Here is a 21,535-nt window from a genome sequence, read left to right on the forward strand (position 1 = left end):
TCAAGGTGAAAGAAGAAAGTGCAAAAGCCGGGTTGCAGCTCAACATAAAAAAAACCAAGATTATGGCAACAAGAATGATTGACAACTGGAAAATAGAGGGAGAAATCGTGGAGGCCGTGACAGACTTTGTATTTCTAGGTGCAAAGATTACTGCAGATGCAGACTGTGGCCAGGAAATCAGAAGATGCTTACTTCTTGGGAGGAGAGCAATGTCCAATCTCGATAAAATAGTAAAGAGTAGAGACATCACATTGGCAACAAAGATCTGCCTAGTCAAAGCCATGGTATTCCCTGTAGTCACCTACGGATGTGAGAGCTGGATCTTAGGGAAGGCTGAGCGAAGGAAGATAGATACTTTTGAACTGTGGTGCTGGAGGAAAGTTCTGAGAGTGCCTTGGACTGCGAGAAGATCCAACCAGTCCATCCTCCAGGAAATAAAGCCCGGCTGCTCACTGGAGGCAAGGATACTAGAGACAAAGTTGAAGTACTTTGGCCACATCATGAGGAGACAGCAAAGCCTAGAGAAGACAATTATGCTGGGAAAAGTGGAAGGAAAAAGGCAGAGGGGCCGACCAAGGGCAAGATGGATGGATGGCATACTTGAAGTGACTGGACTGACCCTGAAGGAGCTGGGGGTGGTGACGGCCGACAGGGAGCTCTGGCGTGGGCTGGTCCATGAGGTCACGAAGAGTCGGAGATGACTGAATGAATGAACAACAACATTCCCCTCAGTTAAAACTCAATTCCCAACAACAACAAAAAATAATGGCATGGGAAATTCAAATTGTACTGTTCTTGCATTCTGGTTGCATTGGAAACCAGTTGTTTAAATATCTGACAGTTAATCATGGACTTGTTATCTTGTAACAAGAACTGCAGACATTTACTTCTTTTGAATGCAAAACTAATTCTCACTGACACTGTAATAATGACAGAAAATATTTTCTGCGCCTGAAAAGAACATAAAATGTGCATGTAGGCCCCCAAGGATATTATTTATGTTCCTCGTTCTTTTTGGAGGATCACTAGCATAGATGTTAAAGTACATAAATTCAGTAAAATACAGATTATGCACCGTTACTACTAACTGCTAATATCCATTTGATTTCCAAAAGAGTAGATCAATGTCCTCAATTTGCATTCATCAGAATTTGTGAAAGTGTTCAAACTGAAAAAATCAACAGTGATATTCCAAACATTTTTTGTTGTGGCCCCAGATAACAGCATCTCTCCCCAGGTTAATTCAGCGAATAAACACCCTAGCTAAACATCATTAATTATATACTGACCTTGAAGCTGGCGCCCTTTGAACAAATCTTTTGTTTTGCTTGGATGAGCTCTGGCACTGTTATTACACTTGGGTTGTTCATATCTGAAGGGAAAACGTTGATAAAAAAAGACAATAAGATAATGGCAATTTAATTTTAAATTGTATCATTTTCATAGCACTTCTCTAAAGTCATAGCTATCAATGCAAAACCAACAATTTTAAGCAAATGCTTGGAATCATAGAGTGGGAAGAACCACAAAGACTATCCAGTCAACCCCAATGTATTTAATTATAATTCATGCCTGAAATAAGAATTGCTGTGCCTTTTCAGAAAACTGCTTTCAAAAGTGCTTGTATGGTTTAATAAGTTTCTCTGATAGTTTTCTCTGACTTGTCAAGTGATGGACAACTGATCTGTGGACCTCAGCACACAAGTAATTTTTAGTATCCTAGGATGCCTCTGCCTCAGTTGAGTGACAGAGCCCCACACTGACCATCACACAATGTACCCTCACTTACAACAGGGCTCTGTTGCTCAATTGGGTGACAATGTCCTAGGACGCTGAGCCGACAATAGGGTAACCTCCCTGTTTTCCAATAGGAACAATGGGGTTAACAATGGGGCTACTGCGCAGCAATACTTCCCCATGCGTGATGGGGAAGTATTACTGCCGTCCGTGCAGGATGCAGGGCACTGGGATTACCCCGATGCCCAGGCAATTCACTACGAAGGCATGGGGGACCATCAATGTGATGAAGTCCATACCAAGCTCTTTCATACAGTTTTCTTAGGAGAAGTCCTGTTTTTTTCTTTATTATCAGCTGTTTAACACAAATCCAGACACCCAGATCCATCATTTTTTCTAACCACTCCCTTTCCAGCCTTGATACCTGTTGGTTGGATTCACAGTAATGATTAGAGGAGAAGTAAGTGCACTACATTAATCCTAATTTCTCAAATCCAATTTCACTGGGTCTCCTGTAAGATCCAAGTATTGTTGCTATTCTGGATTTTATTCTATTACTCTAGTTATCTACAAATGATACAAACCTAGTATTTTTACTGTAATGTTTACAAGTATAAATTACTATTATCTCTATACCAGATTGCCAGAATATATATTGTGACATATCATAATGAAATTTTATTTTTAGAATAGATACAAATAAGTAACCCATCATACCAGTTTATGCACACCCAATACCAAGCTAAGCTAGGTTTCCTTAGTAGTTCAATAGAAGACCGCCTAAATGAAATCAGATCCTATCTGATCAAGGAATCTAAGCAGGGTAAATTCTGAGTGGTACTTGAAAACTGTGATCTATATTTCAGAAAAAGAAAATGGCAAAACCACTTCTGGGTATTTCTTGCCTAGCAACTTCATCACATGATGAAAATTCAGTGACCTAGGATGCTTCTGCCCCAGTTAACCCACAGAGCCCCATGCCATCTATCACATGTCATAGCCTCAATTCCGGAGGTGCTCTGTGGGTCAACTGGGGCAGAAGTGTATTATGACACTGCACCACCAATACAGGGAGCCTCCTCATGTTCCATTTGAAACAGCAGGGCTACCATGGGGGGAAGTCATGTGGTGACGCTTCTCCTTGTATGATGATGAAGCATCAGCTGGTGGTGAGATGGGGTCCTGGGATTGCCCCGCCGCCCCCTGATTCACCACAGAGGCTGGCAAAGCAGAATGTTGGACCTCATCAATGTAATGAGGTCCTAAGAAAACCCTATGAAATTCACATGGTCAACACATAATTTGAAAGTATATGGAAACAGCTTTTAAATTTCCCCTGCAGTTTGAAATAATAGTAATTTTTTAAAAATGTGTATGCATGTGTTTTCATGGGGGGCAGTGACTTTCAAAGCAACCATAACAAATGATAGTGTTTGATACTATGCAAACCAGGAGAATAAAGAATGACTAAAATGAAAGAAATGATCACCGCCTCTAGTGTTTGATTCACCTTCTCATTGTCTGAGGGAAATTAACATTTCTGGGATTGGCCCGTTGCCCATCAGATACAAGCTGCTCCATGAAGGTGCAATGCAATTTCATGCTCAGGTGAGTATGTGTTTTGTGGGTGAAAGAGACACCTTTCGAGTAAGGAGAACAGAAGCTGTTTTGATGGAAAGCTCTGGATGAAGTGGGTAGTGATTGCTGATACGTGACCTCTTTTCATCGACCAAGTAAAGAATGAAAGAGAAATCTTTGAACTGGGTTTACTAATGTAGCATCTGGCATGCAGCCTGATCTCAGATTAATCTGATACTACCCTCGGCATTCTTCATCCTTCTCCCTCTGCCTCCAGTTTCCCTGCTGCAAACAGAATTTGATGCTTATAATTTCTCCTGTTGTTTTACTATATCCAGACACAGTGTAGATTTTACTGTAGTACAGAAAAAGACTACATCTTTACCACCAAAAACAATTAGCAAAGAGATATGAATTTATTAATTCTACCCCCCCCCCCTTTTTAGAAGGTTCTAGCATCATTCATGTGATTCTCATCAGAGCTAGACCCACTTAGCATCAGAAATGGATATGCCATCAAACCTGAACCAGTATCCTCTAATTCAGCATTATTTCCACCAATGGACAATGGCTCACCAGGACTTCATATTATTTATTAGATGTACCTGGAGGTGTTGCAGATTGAACAACAGACCTTCTGTAACATAAGTATCTGTTCTGCAACTGAGTTGCAGTCATTCCATTAGTGAAAGGCAGAAAATAATCTCAAAGAAGGAATGGCTATTTGGTTTTCGAGAATTTACTCTCCCAAAATACTGTTTTGCACAAGGAAAAATTACCATTTCTTCCTGCGTCAAGCTAAACATGCTGCTTTGGCTTCTAGTGAGCTTCCATATGAGCATTCCTAGAAAAGCCAAGCCCACATTGTTTCCCTTGGAAGGTGATACTTTCTCTGTCTGTTTCTGCTAAACAAAACTCACAATGCTTTATCGTGTTTTTGGCTCCACTGAAATTCATGAACTTCCAACTTACTATTTAACAACATGTTAAAAATACATTTTTTTCTTTCTACTGGTGCCAACCCTGTTGCTCTATTGAAGTTAATCATGTGAAAATGGGCTGTGGAGACTGCTGTTTCTAAAAAATAATGGAAACCTCTCCAAGACTATATATTTTTTCTTACATGGATACTGGCAGCTTTGCTTTCCCTGCTTTTTTTCCTTACCAGGCTCTTAGATATTGTTCTTTCCCATTTTCGAGATTGTTTTGTTTTGTTTGCTATACAGAGTGCTTTACAGTCATGTTTCTTCTTGCTTTAGCCCTATCAACATTACTCCAGTTTTGCAGAGGGGAACAGAGGTAGAGAGGTGGTGATTTGCACAAGGCCAGACACACACATAATGAGGTAAGCTGACATATGTATTCATTCTTCTGTTCTAAAAGCATGTTGATTTAACATTGATACACAAGTATATTGTTGAAGGCTAGTTTTACTTATTTAACAATTACATTCCAATCTCACCTTGCTTCCAGTAAGCCCAAGGAAGCACACAAGCTTCCCCCAATTTACTTGGCAAGACCATAAGTTTAGTGAAGTTAACAGAATGATTTTCTATGGTTACCCACAACTGGCCCATGGCTTAGTAGTAGGCCTGGGTAACAACGGAAAAATTTGTTTCTAAAATCAATTCATTTTTTGGGGTTTTTTGCGTTTCGATATTTAAAAGAATTCCGAAATTTTCCTTAAAAAAAGTTCGATATTTACGAAATTTCGTCAATGGTAAAAAAATTACAAAACAATAACGAAACAATAACGAATCGATTCGTTAATGGCGGCCGCGATCGCGCAATATGCTAAAAAAACTTCTGAAGCTTCCCTCTCCCTCTGTTGTTGACTGTTGGTGTGATATTATAATTTTTTTTCACTAATTAAACAAAAAACAACTATAAAACTTGCCCCAGACATGCGGAAATAATAACGAAACGACCTCAAACCGATAACGAAACGAATACATAACAAAATATGAAGCATTTACGAAACGAATTGAAAAATTCGTTTCATTTTTAAGTTGCTCCAGAATGGTTCGTTATCGCTTCGTTAACAAAAAACGAATTTTAACGAATTACGAATTAACGAAACGAAACCGCCCAGCCCTACTTAGTAGTATTAAGACCTAGGCTACCTTTAAACTTGCCAAAATAATCCAGAATAATCCGGATACAACATGGGAGCACCCTAGAATGAGGAAGTACTCCATCAGTGTCTCAAATGTATGGTGAAGCGACAGCTCCCCTGGTGGCCAGAATACCCTCATGAAAGCTGAAAAGTTAAATAGCTTATGTGTGTCTGTCTATATATGTTGTGTGTCTATGGCATTGAATGTTTGCAATGTATATGTACACTGTAATCCACCCTGAATCTCCTGCAGGGTGAGAAGGGCGGAAAATAAATACTGTAAATAAATAATAATAATAAAATCAGACTCCATCCAGCTTGACCTAGCTGTCCACACATCAAAACTCTGTGGTAAATTGCATTTCCTTTTGTGCCAGATTACCCAGGGATTCACCGTACAATTTGGACAGCTTCTGCCCTTGGCATTTATTGGCAGGGATTTTCCAGCAGTGCATAAGAGCTGGAGGTTTGGGTGGCTGCAGTAAGCAGACTTCCCCTCCTGGGTTGCTTCAAAGAAGGCCCATCCTGTAGTAGAGGTTTGCCTTCCCTTCTTTTAGAATAAACTCTTAATAAATTGTTGCCTGGGTGAGTCTCACTCTCTCACTCTCCAGTCCCGATTTCTTGGCCACAGAGGAAGGTTGCAGACAACGCCTTCCTTTAAAATAACGCTTAATGAATTGCTGTCTGGAGGGAGTCATAATCTCTCAGCCCGAGAAAGGCACATTAAAGGCATTAATGAAGCTCTGGATAGTAAAAGCAATGGTATTCCTCATAGTGACCTATTGATGTGAGAGCTGGGCCATACGGAAGGCTGAGTGAAGGAAGAGAGATACTTTTGAACTGTGGTGTTGGAAGAAAATTCTGAGAGTGCCTTGGACCGCAAGAAGATCCAACCAGTCCATACTTCAGGAAATAAAGCTCGACTGCTCACTGGAGGGAAGGATATTAGAGGCAAAGATGAAGTACTTTAGCCACATAATGAGAAGACAGGAAAGCTTAGAGAAGACAATGATGCTGGAGGAAATGGAAGGAAACAGGAAGAGGGGCCGACCAAGGGCAAGATGGATGGATGATATCCCTGTAGTGACTGGCTTGAGTCTGATGGAGCTGAGGATGGTGACGGCTGACAGGGAGCTCTGGCGTGGGCTGGTCCATGAGGTCACAAAGAGTCGGAAGTGACTGAACAAATAAACAACAACTGTGTTATCACATACTGAGTCCTACATTTTATTGCATGCCTCATGTTAGGAGTTAAACTTTGGCCTTGTATTAGGCTTACCTCTTGCAATTAAAGTGTGGGGGGGGGGGCTCTCTTTCGTTCTAGGCCTCATGTTCAGCTTTATAGCCTTTGCCAGTATATTAGAAAGCCTTCATTTGGAGGTATCCACTGTGTTCAGACCTCATGTTGGGTTTCATGCCTTTGGACTGTTGTTGCCTCAGGCTGGGGCCATTCTGGAGGAGGTCATATGGTCTTCCCCTGTAATTGAGAGGTCATCCAGGTTCTGCCTGGTCAGGCTCATGGCCTAACAGACCAAAGGCATTAGATCTGGTCTGTTCTGGAAGCTGTACTGTCATTCTGTATTGGCCTCAAAGCAAGGCCTGGATACACTACTGGAAGTCTACATCTTCATTATGTGACTGACTGTCTGGTTTGGGGTGGGTGTCCTAGCTGTGGTCTTCAGGACTGTATTTTCACCTCATGCTAGGCCACACGTTGTGCCCTTCCTGGAAGAGGCTGTTTGCTCTGCTTCCACAGTGGACACCATTTTCTACAGTGTTTGAGAGGGGTTGCCAGATCCTGCTTGCTCAGGCTCATAGTCTAACCCCCCTGAAAAGCACATAAATTAAGCAGTCCAATATCATAAAACCTTATATCTAGATATCATATTTTAAGTGTATATTAAGTGTATATTGTAGTGCTATGTGTTTTATAGTCTGTCATTTGGTGTTAATTATCACCTTAAATTTTTCATTTGATATTTCAACATAAAAACAATTAAATTGGCAGTTGACTGAAAGTCATGGTTGCTCAACATGTGGCTCCTCATTAAAACACATAATATAATATTACAAATGTAATTTTTTAAGCCACAAGGCTTTTTAGCAATATAACTACCATATTCTTACCTACTTGTTTTTTAATTAGTACTTCTTAAGGACATGAATCAAATGCTCATTTTATATCAAACATGCTCAAATGCTAATGATCATCACCCATCCAAATTTCTTACCTTGTTGATGTACCAGGTATGGGGCGCCCCGTATCAACAAGGACACACCAACAGTATCCTGTGGAAGGATGACACTGCACTGGTTTGTAAAGGCCACCATTTGCACATTCTGGAATGAACACATTGTCCTTTTGAGGTTGTTTGGCTTCTTCTAAAGCTGATTGAAGTTCTTGGTCACATGATGAAGCTGCTAGGAAGAAAGATACTACACTTAGGCAGAAAAAAATGAAATGCTAACATACAGAATGGGTGCTGCCCAGCTTGACAAGAGTCCATGTGAGAAAGATCTTGGGAGTCTACATGGACAACACGTTCAACATGAGCCAACAGTGTGATTCTGCAGCTAAAAAGGCAATGGGATTTTGGGATGCATCAAAAGGAGTATAGTCTCTAAATCAAGGGAAGCCATGATGCCTCTCTATTCAGCTTTGGTTAGACCTCATTGGAATACTGTGTCCAATTCCTTGCAAAACAGTTCAAAAGAGACATTAAGAAGCTGGAAGGTGTCCAGGGGATGGCCACTAAAATGATCATAGGTCTGGAGACCATGCCCTATGAGGAGCATATTAAATTGCTGAGGATGTTTAGCCTACAGAAGAGAAGGCTGATAGGAGGCATGATAGCAATGTATAAATATGTGAAGGGGTGTCATAAGAAAGAGGGTTATTTTCTGTTGCAAGAAAGAAGATTCCACCTGAACATTAGTGAGAACTTCCTGACTATAAGAGATATAAATTAAGCACAACGGATCAAGAAATAGGGAACGATTTCCACGAGTTCTATAAAGACTTGTATGCAGAAGATCTGACTGGAATAGAGGAGATAACAGAATATATTGGTAGGCAAAAACTAGAAAAAATAACTGATCACCAGAGAGAAACTTTAAATAAAGAAATAACAACGGAAGAAATACAGAATGCCATAAGAAAGCTGAAACCGTCAAAAGCCCCGGGTCCTGACGGCTTCACAGCTATCTTCTATAAGACAATGATGGAGGAGATCAGTCCCTATCTGAAAATTTTGATGAATAAGATCATGACAGATCAGAGCATTCCTGAGACCTGGAAAAAGGCAAATATAACACTTATACACAAAGAAAACACAGATGAAACAAATATTAAAAATTATAGACCCATATCGCTTCTTAATTTGGATTACAATTTTTTTTCATATATATTAGGTGAAAGACTCAAATCCTTCTTGGTGAACTGGATAGATGAAGATCAAGTCGGTTTTTTACCAGAACGACATATAAAAGAAAATATAAGAAATATACTGAACGTAATTGAATACTACGAGACGCATCACGAAAAAGAATTGGCTCTAATGACAATTGACGCCGAGAAGGCTTTCGACAATCTAAATTGGAATTTTTTCAAAATTATATTTAAAGAATTAGATATTGGCTATAACTTTCAAAATGCAATTAATGCAATATATAATGAGCAAAAGGCGACAATTTGGGTGAATGGCATACCATCTAAAGAAATTACAATTAAGAGAGGTACAAGACAGGGGTGCCCCCTATCACCACTCATTTTTATCATGTCATTGGAAATACTACTGAGAAACATTAAAGGAAATGAGCAACTCCAGGGACTGAATATTGGAAGACAAAGATATAAATATAGGGCATATGCGGATGACCTGATATGCATAATGGAAGATCCAAAAGAAAACATATTAAATTGGCTGAAAGTTATCGAAGAATTTGGGAGGGTGGCAGGTTTTAAAATGAACAAGGGAAAGACAAAGATACTAACAAAAAACATGTCCAAGGAAAAACAAAAAATATTGGAGGATCTGTCAGGAATTCAAATCTGTACAAAAATGAAATACTTAGGAATCTGGATAACGGCTAAAAATTCTCAATTACTAAAGAATAATTATGAAGCTAAATGGTCTGAAATAAAGAAAGATTTGAATAATTGGAAACACTTAAATTTATCAATTTTGGGGAAAATTGCAACAATAAAAATGAATGTCCTTCCAAAAATGCTGTATCTCTTCCAGAATATACCCATAATTAGAAATAACAAATTATTTGATAATTGGAAAAAGGAGATTTCGAAATTCATATGGAATGGCAAGAAACCAAGGATCAAGTACACAAATATGATAGATCAAAGGAACAGAGGAGGAATGGGTCTACCTGATCTAAAATTATATTACGAAGCAAGCGGTCTCTCATGGGTAAAAGAATGGATCTCATTGAAAAAAGAAAGAATTTTAACAATTGAAGGTTTTGACCTCAGATTCGGGTGGCACTCGTATCTATGGTACAACCAAACACTAAAAGAAAAGAACTTCAACAATCACTTCATTAGGTCAGCGTTAATAAAAATTTGGAATAAATACAAAACAAGAATGTATTTAAAAACACCACTATGGGCATCACCATTAGAAGCGAAACAAAGAAGACTGTTGGGATGGACCAATTGGCCAGTATACAAAGATGTATTAAAGAAAGAAAATAACGAACTACAACTCAAGACGAGAGAGGAGATAAATATCCAATTTACAAATGTATCCTGGTTCCAATACTTACAACTCAAAGAATACTACAATTTAGACAGAAAAATAGGCTTTATGATAAAGGAAGACATATGGGATCAAATCTTAAGGAAAAAGAAAAAAATATAACAATAATATATAACAAATTATTAGAGTGGGCTACTGAAAAAGAAATAATAAAAGAATGTATGGTTAAATGGGCCAAAAATATAGGAAGACAAATATAAAGAATGGGAACAAATTTGGAAAAAAAAGATTCGATATACTTATTCGACTGATATGCAAGAGAACTGGTTAAAGATTTTCTACAGGTGGTATATGACGCCACAAAAATTAGGCTTGATGTATGATACCATAAGAAATAAGTGTTGGAAATGTGAACTACATATTGGAACGTTCTACCACGCTTGGTGGACATGCCCCATGGTCAGCACATATTGGAAAATGATAAAACAAGAATGCGAAAAGATTTTAAAAATAAAGATACATATGAAACCAGAATATTTTTTACTGGGAATAACAGATGAGGAATTGGAACTAGATCAAAATAAGGACATTTTATTTAACTACTGTATTACAGCAGCAAGAATAGTTTTGGCAAAAAAATGGAAACAGAAAGAAGTAGCCACAAAAGAGGAATGGACAAGCAAGATGAAAGAAATCAAAGATATGGACAAATTGATGTTTGCATTAAAAGATTCATACGGAAAACCAGTGAGAAGAACAGATTGGAAGCTATATGAGGAATATCTAATAGAAGATCAAGAAAGGAAAGACACAAAAAAGGAGGAAGAATGAATTCTCCAGAAAAAGGAAGAAAATAAAAAGATGGAACCAAAGAGAAGGAGATTATGGAAGTCAAAAGATCCCCTACACTTTCCACCCCATATCCCCGCCCTCCTTTCCCTCTCCCCTGGTATCCTTTATTCTCCCCGCATCTTCCTCCCCTAACCCAATCCTCACTCCTTTGCCCAACCCAATCCATTCCTCCAACTGCTCCCTTACCTTTACTCCTGACTTTACCCAACCCCCCTTATCCCCCCCTTTTTTTCTTTTACTTATATACTTGTATGAATATACTGCAATAAAAATTATTTTTTAAAAAAGAGATGTTTGGCCGTGGAACTCTCTGCCTCAAAGTATGGTGGAAGCTCCTTCCTTGGAGGCATTTAAACAGAGGCTGGATGGCCATCCATTGGGGCTACATTGATAGTGCTTTTCCTGCATGGCAAGGGGTTGGACTGGATGGTCCATGTGATCTCTTCTGACTCTATTATTCTAAAGAGCAATAGAACTGTATCCATCACCCATGGATGGATCAACTAATTGGTAGATCAGCCAAGATGCCCAAAAGCAAACAATCTAGAGTTTTAACAACATTACAAATTCCTTTCAGTGATGTCTATTCAGATTCTATCAAGATGTCTAAATCAACAAAAGCCTTTAATTATTTTTTTTTCATTTGGAAAAAAAGAAAAGAAGGCTTTTTTTCGCAAAAAAAAAGTGACATATGTATGCGGAGGGAACTCTATCCCACATCACGAATCATTGGGGCAAAGCAGTCCTTAGCAGAGAGAATTTCCTGTCCACCAGCTGTTTTCATTCATGCTTTCTTTCTTTTCTTCAGTGCAAATCAAGAATGCTTTGAGCAGCAGGGTTTTGACAAGAAGTAGGATTTACCCAGCAGCTCTCTAAAGTTGTATTAGTGAAAGAAAAGCTGCATGCATTAACATAGTTTGTGACAGTATGGCCTGCCCCATGGCATGCACCCTGTTGACCCAAGAATCAAAGGGTAGGATTTCATCACCAACAGGCATTTTTCTGCATGAACTTTGACCAATTTTTAAAAACTTTTAAAAATGGAAAAATAAAAGTTTAATTTAGGATTGATTGCTTAATTTGGAATATTCTAATTCATTCATATACTAAGTCTGAAGTAAAAGTCTATTTCATTTTTTCCCCTTTTATATTAAACAAAAACATACAATATGTAGCCCTCAGTGTTGCCTTCTCATCAACAGATGCTGGTTCCAAATACATCTCTTTAAGACTAACTGAAATAAATTGATAGCATGAGTTTCCTTAGGGCCCTTCCAAGCAGGCTTTATATTCCAGGATCTGATCCTAGGCTTTCTGTTTTAAACTGGATTATATGGGTCTGCACTGCCAGATAATCTGGGACAAACAGAAAGCCCGGGATCAGATCCTAGGATATAGGGCCTGTCTGGGAGGGCCCTTAGACTGAAGTATACTTCATCAGATTCTTACATTACTACTTCTTTTTCTCAGTCTGAAATGAGCTACAAGATCAATTTGCATACTGATCCAGAGTAGTTATATATTTGAATTCTAACTTCTCTAGGCTGAAATATTTCAAAGAAAAGAGAGGTTTAAATGCAAACAAATAGTTAAGTTATAGATAATGAAGAAATCCAGTTAGTCTCATTTTAATGTATGTAGAACAATGGTTCTCAAAGTGTGTTACATGGAACCCTTGGGGCTCCATGGAGCATACTGAGGGATTTCTTGGTTCCCTCCTTCTCCTCCTTTCCCACAAGCTTTCCTTCCTCTTTCCAGCTCCTCCCCCTCCTGCTACCTCCCTCACCACCAAAAGCCTTTTCAACCTGCCCCCTTTGCTGATAAAAGTCTTGGCCCCCTTGCAGCCAAAAGCCTTTATCCTCACCTCCCTTTCTCCCTCACCTTGCTTGCTTCCAAAGTCCTATGTCCCTACCATCACTCAGGGGTGCTTTGATTGTAATTTTCTTGCATGACATAAGAGGGTTGGACTGGATGGCCCCTGTGGTATTTCACTGAAATACTGTTAAGTATTTCAGTGTTGGTCAAAAGGTTTTCCTTGCCTGATATATATACATTATATATAGCATAATATAACATATAAATATTTATTGGGGCTCCTCAAGAAGCCTTTGCTTCAAAAAGAGCTCTGTGGCTGAAATCCTGCCATGGGTCATCAACAAAAATAAATGATGCTGAGAAAACCATAAGAGAGTGTCATCATCAGTTCTTCTTTGGAAGTCTTGAAGCAAAGGCTAGATGGACATCTTCCAGGAGTGCTTCAGTTGTGTATCTCTGCAGGGTTGAATATTGCATTCACCCCCCCCCCCAAAAAAAAAACACCTCCCAGAAATCCCTCTGTGATACTATCTGAAGACAACTCTGAGAGTAAGAGCCTTAATTAAACATTGACATGTAATGAATAACTCACAGGTACACAAAAATGCCACAAGATATCAGAAGTCTGGAAAGTGAATAATTATGAATGCTTTAAAACAGTGTGATTCAAATATGCCTACAAATTAAATAAAAGCACAAATACCCTATACTGCTTCTATGATAAACTGATGGACAAACTGGTTTGTGATCTCCTCTTTCAAAGAATGTTAGTCATTCTCTTAGGGTGAATCTACAATGCAGAATTAATGCAGTTTGACAACACTTTAATTGCCTTGGCTCAATCTTGGGCATTGCAGTTTGGTGAGGCACCAGTATGCTTTGGCAGAGAAGGTGAAAGACATTGGATGATATCACATTAGTGTTTTAAAGTGGGGTTGCTTGCTTTCCTATCATATGGCTGCCTCTTGCAGAATTCTGGGAAATGTAGTTTCAGAAAGTCAAGGACCTTTCTGGTTGAGAATTCCAAAGGTCTCCCCTTTGGGAAAATACATTTCTCAGAATTCTGTAGGAGGTAGCCACGTGATAGGAAAGCGAACAACTTCACTTTAAAACACTAATGCGATATTGTCCCTCATAAAACTACAACTCTAATAATAATAATAATAATAATAATAATAATAATAATAATAAATCTCCTGATGACTTAAGGCATAATCATAAACGAAGCCTTAGGTTTCCCAATCTTGTCTTAAGTACAATATGTTTCTTTATCTGTTCTATCAGGATGTTAAGTGTACCTGTCAGAAACAAGATGGGGCTAATTAAAATAAAATGATCCATACACTCAGTACTTTTTATGTGATGGCAAACAGAATCAAGAAGCTTTTAAAAACCTGTGGTCTCCACTTCAACTGCCATGGCTCAATGTAGTTGAAGCACCAGTACTCATTGGCAGAGAAGGTTAATGACCTTGTAAAACTACAACTCCCATTATGCATACTCTGACTTTACTCTCAGAATAAATATTTAAGGCCTCCCACTATTACCCTAAAAGAGTATGGCATATATCCTAAAGTAAGACAATTTACATCAGTTTATCACAGAAACAAATCCTATCCCTTCCCTTTTCCTTGCAGCCACCTGTTCCTGCTGAGAAAACTATTTCTTCCATTGAAGCCTGAAGCAGAATACTTTTTTTTCTTATGCAAATGCTTACTAGTGTATTTCAAACTACAGAAAGAAGGGAAAGCTCCTCCTTGTTGTTCTTGCATTATATAGCTGGGCACCCAAAATTTAACACTTTGGGACTCTGGATGCATTCTTGTGGCCTAAAGGAATGCTGATAACTCTAACATACATTGATTGCCTTATGCTTTTCTCTCCAGTTGAATAAAAGAAGCTGATTATTTTGCAGATGTAATCATTTAGCTCAGTGGTTTCTTCTGGAACTGTAACACTGTTTATAAGGGCTGACTTTTTGGAAATACATTGTGAACAAAAACATACCGGCAACAAAATGCTCCAGACCTCATGTTTACTTCTGGCTGATCAGGAATGGAATCAAAATGTTGTCATATCTTTTACAAGGTCTCTCTGTTTCTATCTTTAGCACAGTTTTGAATCAGGCTAAATAAAAAATGTTTCCATGTATAAAATTCTTCCATTGCATGTCATCAGAATTTGAAATTTAAGTTATAGTCATGGAAAGTAAATTCATTTTGACCAGAACCACATAACTTATATGCAGTCCTCTAGGAATATAAAAAACTTCACAGTTTCATTACTCCACTGTAGCGCATTTCCATCCCTTTCAGTTAAGCCACTCCTAAAAAAGAGAAAACTAATTCAAAGATAGCTTTTCTTGAACCAAGGCCTCATATGAACAAAACAGGCATTCCCTGAGTAACACATATCAGACTTATAAACAACTCATAGTTACAAAAGAGGGTGAGACAACAAGAAGTGGGAGAAATCTACCCCTCTGAAGGGAAATCCACTCCTGAAAGACTTATCATGGGGGAAAGGGATCTCCACTGAAGCTTTATCACCAATCCTTCTTTCCACAAGGAGCAAAATATTTCAAAATCCAATTATCACAGGGACAGAAAGCAAAATAAACTCTTCTGAAGAGGAGCACAGTTAGGAAAACAAACACCACAGGGGTGTTAATCCTTCCCTATTCTACCCAAAGCTTATATATATATATATATATATATATATATATATATATATATATATGTGTGTGTGTGTGTGTGTGTGTGTGTGTGTGTGTTTTTCACACACACACACACACACACACACACTTGGCTGGAGTTACACTTAAAAATGTATCTGTTCCAACTTAATAATAGTAGTAGCAGTAGTAGTAGTAGTAGTAGTAACTTTATTTTTTTACCCTGCCACCATCTCCCCAAGGGGACTCAGGATGGCTTACATGGGGACAAGCCCAAATCACAGTAAAATCAACAGCATTAAAATCAGTCAATAAAACTTAACACAAACACAACAACAACATCATAAAAACAATCACATGGCTGTAAACAGAGTCAGAGCTTGGTCTGGGCTCAAGTAAGTGCAATAAATTCCTAAGTAGAACCAAGGGAAGGTTTAAAAAGCATCGATCTAGAGGGAATACCTCTAGATTGACTTACAAACAAATTTACCCTAAGAACAAACCTACAATGCCTATTTTGTTTGTAACCTGGGGATTGCCTGTATATGCTAATTCTGAAATTATTGTGACCTATTCCACATTTCTGAAAAATGTCTGTATCTCAATGCTATGTATTTACACAAGGCTAAAAAACTTGTAAAATAACAGCGTAGAAATTCTGTTATTTGTCTAGAAAATGTTTTCTGTTGATTCAACCTGAATGTTGGGCAGAATTATTTCCAAATCATAGCATTTTATATGCAGAAAATAAAATTTGTACACAGAAATATTATTTTCTGCAAATAAATAATTGTTTTCTTCACAAAATAACCACCTGCAAATTTTGTGCAGAATAAGTTCTAAACTGTGAAGGACTCTTCTTGTCAGGGTTTCTTACAAAAATAAGTCTTTTCTATTATTTTGCAAATATTTTCAAATATTCTTTCCATTCATGCTTTTAAGTGTTACTTTTAGAGAGAATCTTTCTAAACATTTTGACAGAAATATATCGCTACCTTAATTGTAAGGGGATTTTCCTCTCAAAACATAACAGGAAAAAAATTAAAGTAAAAAGGACTGCAAATACTAATGTTAGAGCAGAGCCTGGAAAAGTTACTTTGATTGCATATCCCAGGATCCTCCAGACAGCATAGTCAATCACATGTTCATTGGGATTGCAAAAGCTATAGGGTTATATTTTTTCCCCAAGCTTTTCTTCTGAAGCATTGCCTACCTGCTATGGAAGAAACCCATGGAAAAAGTTAAGTTTTTTTCTGACTTGCCATTGCAACACTAAAAGTCTAAGGTGGTCTCTGTTATTAAAACAAGGTTGTGCTATCATAGTGGCTAGTGGCTACTGATAAGTAGAGACACCTAGATCCAGGAATGTTTTTCAGCTTTTTATTCAGGCCTTTTCAAACTGTATTACACTGAGGGAATAAATGTGCACTGTCCTTAGCCTTCTCTGCACCCGGATTAATTTATCAGGAACATACAGAATTGTCTTTCCTGAAGAAGATGGAATATTAATTTTTCAAAACTGAAACGTTAACTGAAATGGGTGGCTGGATCTGGCATCATCTCGAGCCTAGAAAGGATGAGCCAGGAAAGGAAGAGAGCCAACAAGAATACCATAGGATTATTTCCTTGCTGCTCCAGCAATATTTTAATATACTTCTATGAAGGTTTACTTTTCATGTGTTTATAGTCATCTTTGCTAGCTGAGTTTTTATTTTGGCTTTCGTAGAAAAGACAAGTCTATGGTTTGGCTCTGATGTCAGCTTGTGAGCAAATCAAAGGCAAAGAGGATTAAAAACACAGTTATTCCACCTTCTTCTCTTTCAATCATGAGGGAAAGAAAAAAAATCATTTTTCTACATATTGGGTAACACTTATAAGTAAAAACCTTCCGCATACTGTTGGAAGAAAGCAAACATTTGGGCTATTGATACTAATGGTGACTTTGCCCAAAATTCCCTGCAGAAATATACTGATACACCTACTCTAAAATGAAAGTTTCCACATGACTAGAAAATATGTTATGACTTTGGGAGACCATATCCATGTGTGTGGCGATATTTACTGGACCAGAAGGCATTTATATCATACATGATGTACCTCTAAGAAATATGACAATCCATCTTCTGAGGTACATAGGATTGTGAAGTTGGAATAGATATCAAAGGTAATCTAGTTCGAACCCATTCTAATGCAAGAAACCTGTAGCTCAAGCACCCCTCAAAATACATCATCCAACTTTTAATGAAGGAGAAGGGGCGGAAATCATATTTAAAATGTTTGGAAAATGTTTTTGCAGGCATCAAAAAACCCTGATTGAAGGAATCCTGGAAGGAATAGTTCAGGGTCAACTCTATGCAAAATTAATATTACATGTTTTGCACAGAAAACAGGATTTTCTGGACAGAGAACAAAGTATTTTCTGCATGGAATACTATATTTTCACACAGAATGTGACTTAATATTCAGAAAATGTTTGGTATGCTTTGAATTGTTTTTGTTTAATCACATAAAATTTTGTTTTAAGAATGATAATCTTTGGTATATGTTTTTGTGTGCATAAAAACATTTCAACTTTAACAATTTAAGCCTTGAAGCTCACTACTTGGGAAAAGGCAGGATGCTAAATCAAGTAATTAAACAAATAATTTCAAGCATTATGCTTGAATGTCATTTAGAACATCAGTCATTCAGTATTGAGATCTGCAAAGATTTCTGTAAACATATGTGGCTGAATGTACTTTCCCAGAGTTCTCTGCAAATCTTGAGAGTGGCAAAGGATAGGAGCATTCATTAGTTTTCCAGCATGTTTTTAGTGGCATGAATTGTCTGGGTGCCAGTGAGATTGCTGTTTCAGCAAATGATAATATGGCATCAATCTCTACATTGTATTCTGAAGTTAAGCAGATAGGCAGTTGAGCCTTATTGTGTTTTTAAGCTGTTAAAAACACAAGTCGGCTAAATGAAGGCACCCTCAGACTATTTCTGGTTTAAAAAACTGCCTGGATAAAATTATTTTAGCCTGCCACCAGAAGGGCAACAAAGGAGGTATGCAAACAGAGGTATGCATTCTGGCTTCTTGTAAAAAAGGAGTTCCTGAGTCCAAGGGCAGCCACTGAGAAGGTCCTCTCTTCAGCTCTCCACTGTCCTGGTCAGCTCTGACAGTAAGAGCAAGGGGTTTTTGGAAGGACCACTACTGGAGTTGGAGATCAATTACTCCCAGCAGCCCTTCCAACCTAGCTTAGCAGTAGCTAGCTTCTACTTCCCAGCAGCAGGCGTAAGTAGAAGCCAGTACATCAGGGTAGGCTGATGTAAAGTTGAATGTACTGTCTCTTTTAGAATACAAACAAGAGTGTGTTGCATTCTGCAGATCTGCCTGATTAGCAGAGAAATGGATTGTACACAGGCAACACCTGAGAACATAGGATAAAAGGTTCTCAAAGTATCATTAATGTTGAAGATGGCAATGTTTTGCTATGTAGTGTGAATGTGGACCCTTTGGAATATCACTCCTTGTAGAGTTTAGATTGTATCTTGGATTGCTGTGATATGGATTCCGACTTGGACCTTGGAGTCTGCAGTAACAAACAGCTTTGTGCTATGTGTTATAATTGCAACTTTGTTTGAATTTTATGTTGTTTGTTTAACCAAAACTTGACAAAAATGGCATCCACCAATTGTACTTATGACAACAGAGAGACTGAAAGAAGAGCCTTTCTTAAGAATCTCAGAACCCAGGTTAGCTCATATCAGGATCTGAGCCATATAGGGCTTTATAGTATATACTACAAGTGACAGCAGTAGGCAAGCATAGGTCTCAGATGCCGCCATGTTATCTCCACCAGAACCTTATTATTGGGGCATCTGTCTCCTGGGGTGGTTGCTTTATTTTGTCCAGCGCTGGGATATCTGTTCACTAACTGCCTCAATGAACCAGCTTTGGCCCTTCATTATTATGGATTAACATACATTTATTTAGAGTTGAAACATCAAAATCTTGGCTTCATTTGAATTGCATGATATTCATCTGCTCACTAATTTTTCTCCAAATGCACTCAGCTATATAAAGAAGGTAAATTGTATTACATAAATTATAATGGTTTCCATTTATGTTCTGCAGACTCAGATGTCTTGACATGATTCTATTATCTGACTTGGAAGGAACAGAGATACTTTTCCATGATCTTCTGGCAACAAAAAATAACTTATACCAATGGGAAATACTGTGCATAAATAAACATGTAGTGCTCTGTCATGTGCAGAAGCTACAGCATCTATTATAAATGTAGTAGTGTTTTCCTAGGTGTTTTCTTGTAATACACACTAGCATGTATAAGCTTAGTATATTTGCTTTAGCCATTTGTCTATTCTGGTGAGCACCTTGCTTTGTCTTTGAGCTCAGGTGTTTAGCTGAAAATTCTTTGTGACTGGGGTGGAAAACCCAAAGACCTTCTCTTTTGGCAGCATAGTTCAAATAAAAGACATTCTGACTGTTTAACTTTTTCATACAAGCAGTTTTGCAGGGAAGTGTCATGCAGGCATCCAGTCACCTAATAAGGCAATATTTTTATTACAGTTTACATGAATTCAAAGGCGGATGTTCTGCTTAAGCTTCTTTTTCCTTTTTTTTTTTTTTTGGAGTTTTGATTTAAGGGTTGTGTTAGTATTTGGAACAGAAGAAAAACACATAGTGCTTAAAATCCTTTAGAGATAATGAGATATGTATTTTTATATAAGAAACTGTGGAAATTATTAGTTTGTAACAATGGAGGCAAACAGGGCAGTCAGACATAAGGGACTGACTTATGTGGGCACAAAATTGCAAACATGAGGTTGGTACATTCACATGTAACATTATTTTTAAAATAAAATAAAAATCTTAAAATATAGTGTTCACTTCTCAGATATAGTTGGCATTGATCTTGTGGTATGACAAGTTCAAGGTAAATGCTGACTTTAGAATCATAGAATCATTGAGTTGGAAGATAACTTGTGGGCCATCCAGTCCAACCCCCTGCCAAGAAGCAGGAAAATAGCATTAAAAGCAGTCCTGGCAGATGGCTATCCAGCCTCTGTTTAAAAGCCACCAAAGAAAGAGCCTCCACCACACTCTGGGGAAGAGAGTTCCATTAGAAAATCATATTAAGTGTGTTCTGAAACGGGTTATAGGGTAATGTAGATCTAGATTAAGACTGTATCTGAGACTGCTTCTTTGGATTTCACCACATGAGACATTATACCCGAGACAACAAATATATAAGTACAAAATGTTTATATACAAAGACGTCCTGGTTTTAGAAAGAGGTCAGTTTAGGATGAAATGGTGGAGGAGTTGGAGTCATAAGGCATGAAATTATAATATTACTTTTATAGACAATCAATGCAGACTGATGCAGACTGTAGCCAGGAAATCAGAAGACGCTTACTTCTTGGGAGGAGAGCAATGTCCAGTCTCGATAAAATAGTGAAGAGTAGAGACATCAGACTGGCAACAAAGATCCGCCTAGTCAAAGCCATGGTATTCCCTGTAGTCACCTACGGATGTGAGAGCTGGACCTTAGGGAAGGCTGAGCGAAGGAAGATCGATGCTTTTGAACTGTGGTGCTGGAGGAAAGTTCTGAGAGTGCCTTGGACTGCGAGAAGATCCAACCAGTCCATCCTCCAGGAAATAAAGCCCGACTGCTCACTGGAGGGAAAGATACTAGAGACAAAGTTGAAGTACTTTGGCCACATCATGAGGAGACAGGAAAGCCTAGAGAAGACAATTATGCTGGGGAAAGTGGAAGGCAAAAGGAAGAGGGGCCGACCAAGGGCAAGATGGATGGATGGCATCCTTGAAGTGACTGGACTGACCTTGAGAGAGCTGGGGGTGGTAACGGCCGACAGGGAGCTCTGGCGTGGGCTGGTCCATGAGGTCACGAAGAGTCGGAGACGACTGAACGAATGAACAACAACAGACAATCAATGGAAAGATTTAAGTGTTACTGTGCACTACTGAGGAACATTTAACCAGAAAAAATATGTCGTATTGTTAAAATAAAAATGAAAGAAAGC

At 38.3% G+C, this 21,535-nt stretch overlaps 1 protein-coding gene across 3 annotated transcripts in view; it reads right to left on the minus strand.

Moving 5' to 3' along the window:
- Positions 1-21,535, minus strand: part of SMOC2 (SPARC related modular calcium binding 2) — a 182,079-nt gene that overhangs the window by 47,768 nt on the left and 112,776 nt on the right. For 2 of the 3 annotated variants that reach the window (XM_060753764.2, XM_060753762.2), the window contains exons 8-9: positions 7,663-7,852; positions 1,290-1,372 (exon numbers count right to left, since the gene is read on the minus strand). In XM_060753764.2, coding sequence (XP_060609747.2) covers positions 1,290-1,372; positions 7,663-7,852 — 273 coding nt within the window. The remainder of the gene's footprint in view (positions 1-1,289; positions 1,373-7,662; positions 7,853-21,535) is intronic. The other variant, XM_060753763.2, reaches the window with a different exon arrangement.

This window comes from Anolis sagrei, chromosome 1 (genome assembly GCF_037176765.1).
Source record: "Anolis sagrei isolate rAnoSag1 chromosome 1, rAnoSag1.mat, whole genome shotgun sequence".
Lineage (NCBI taxonomy): Eukaryota > Metazoa > Chordata > Lepidosauria > Squamata > Dactyloidae > Anolis > Anolis sagrei.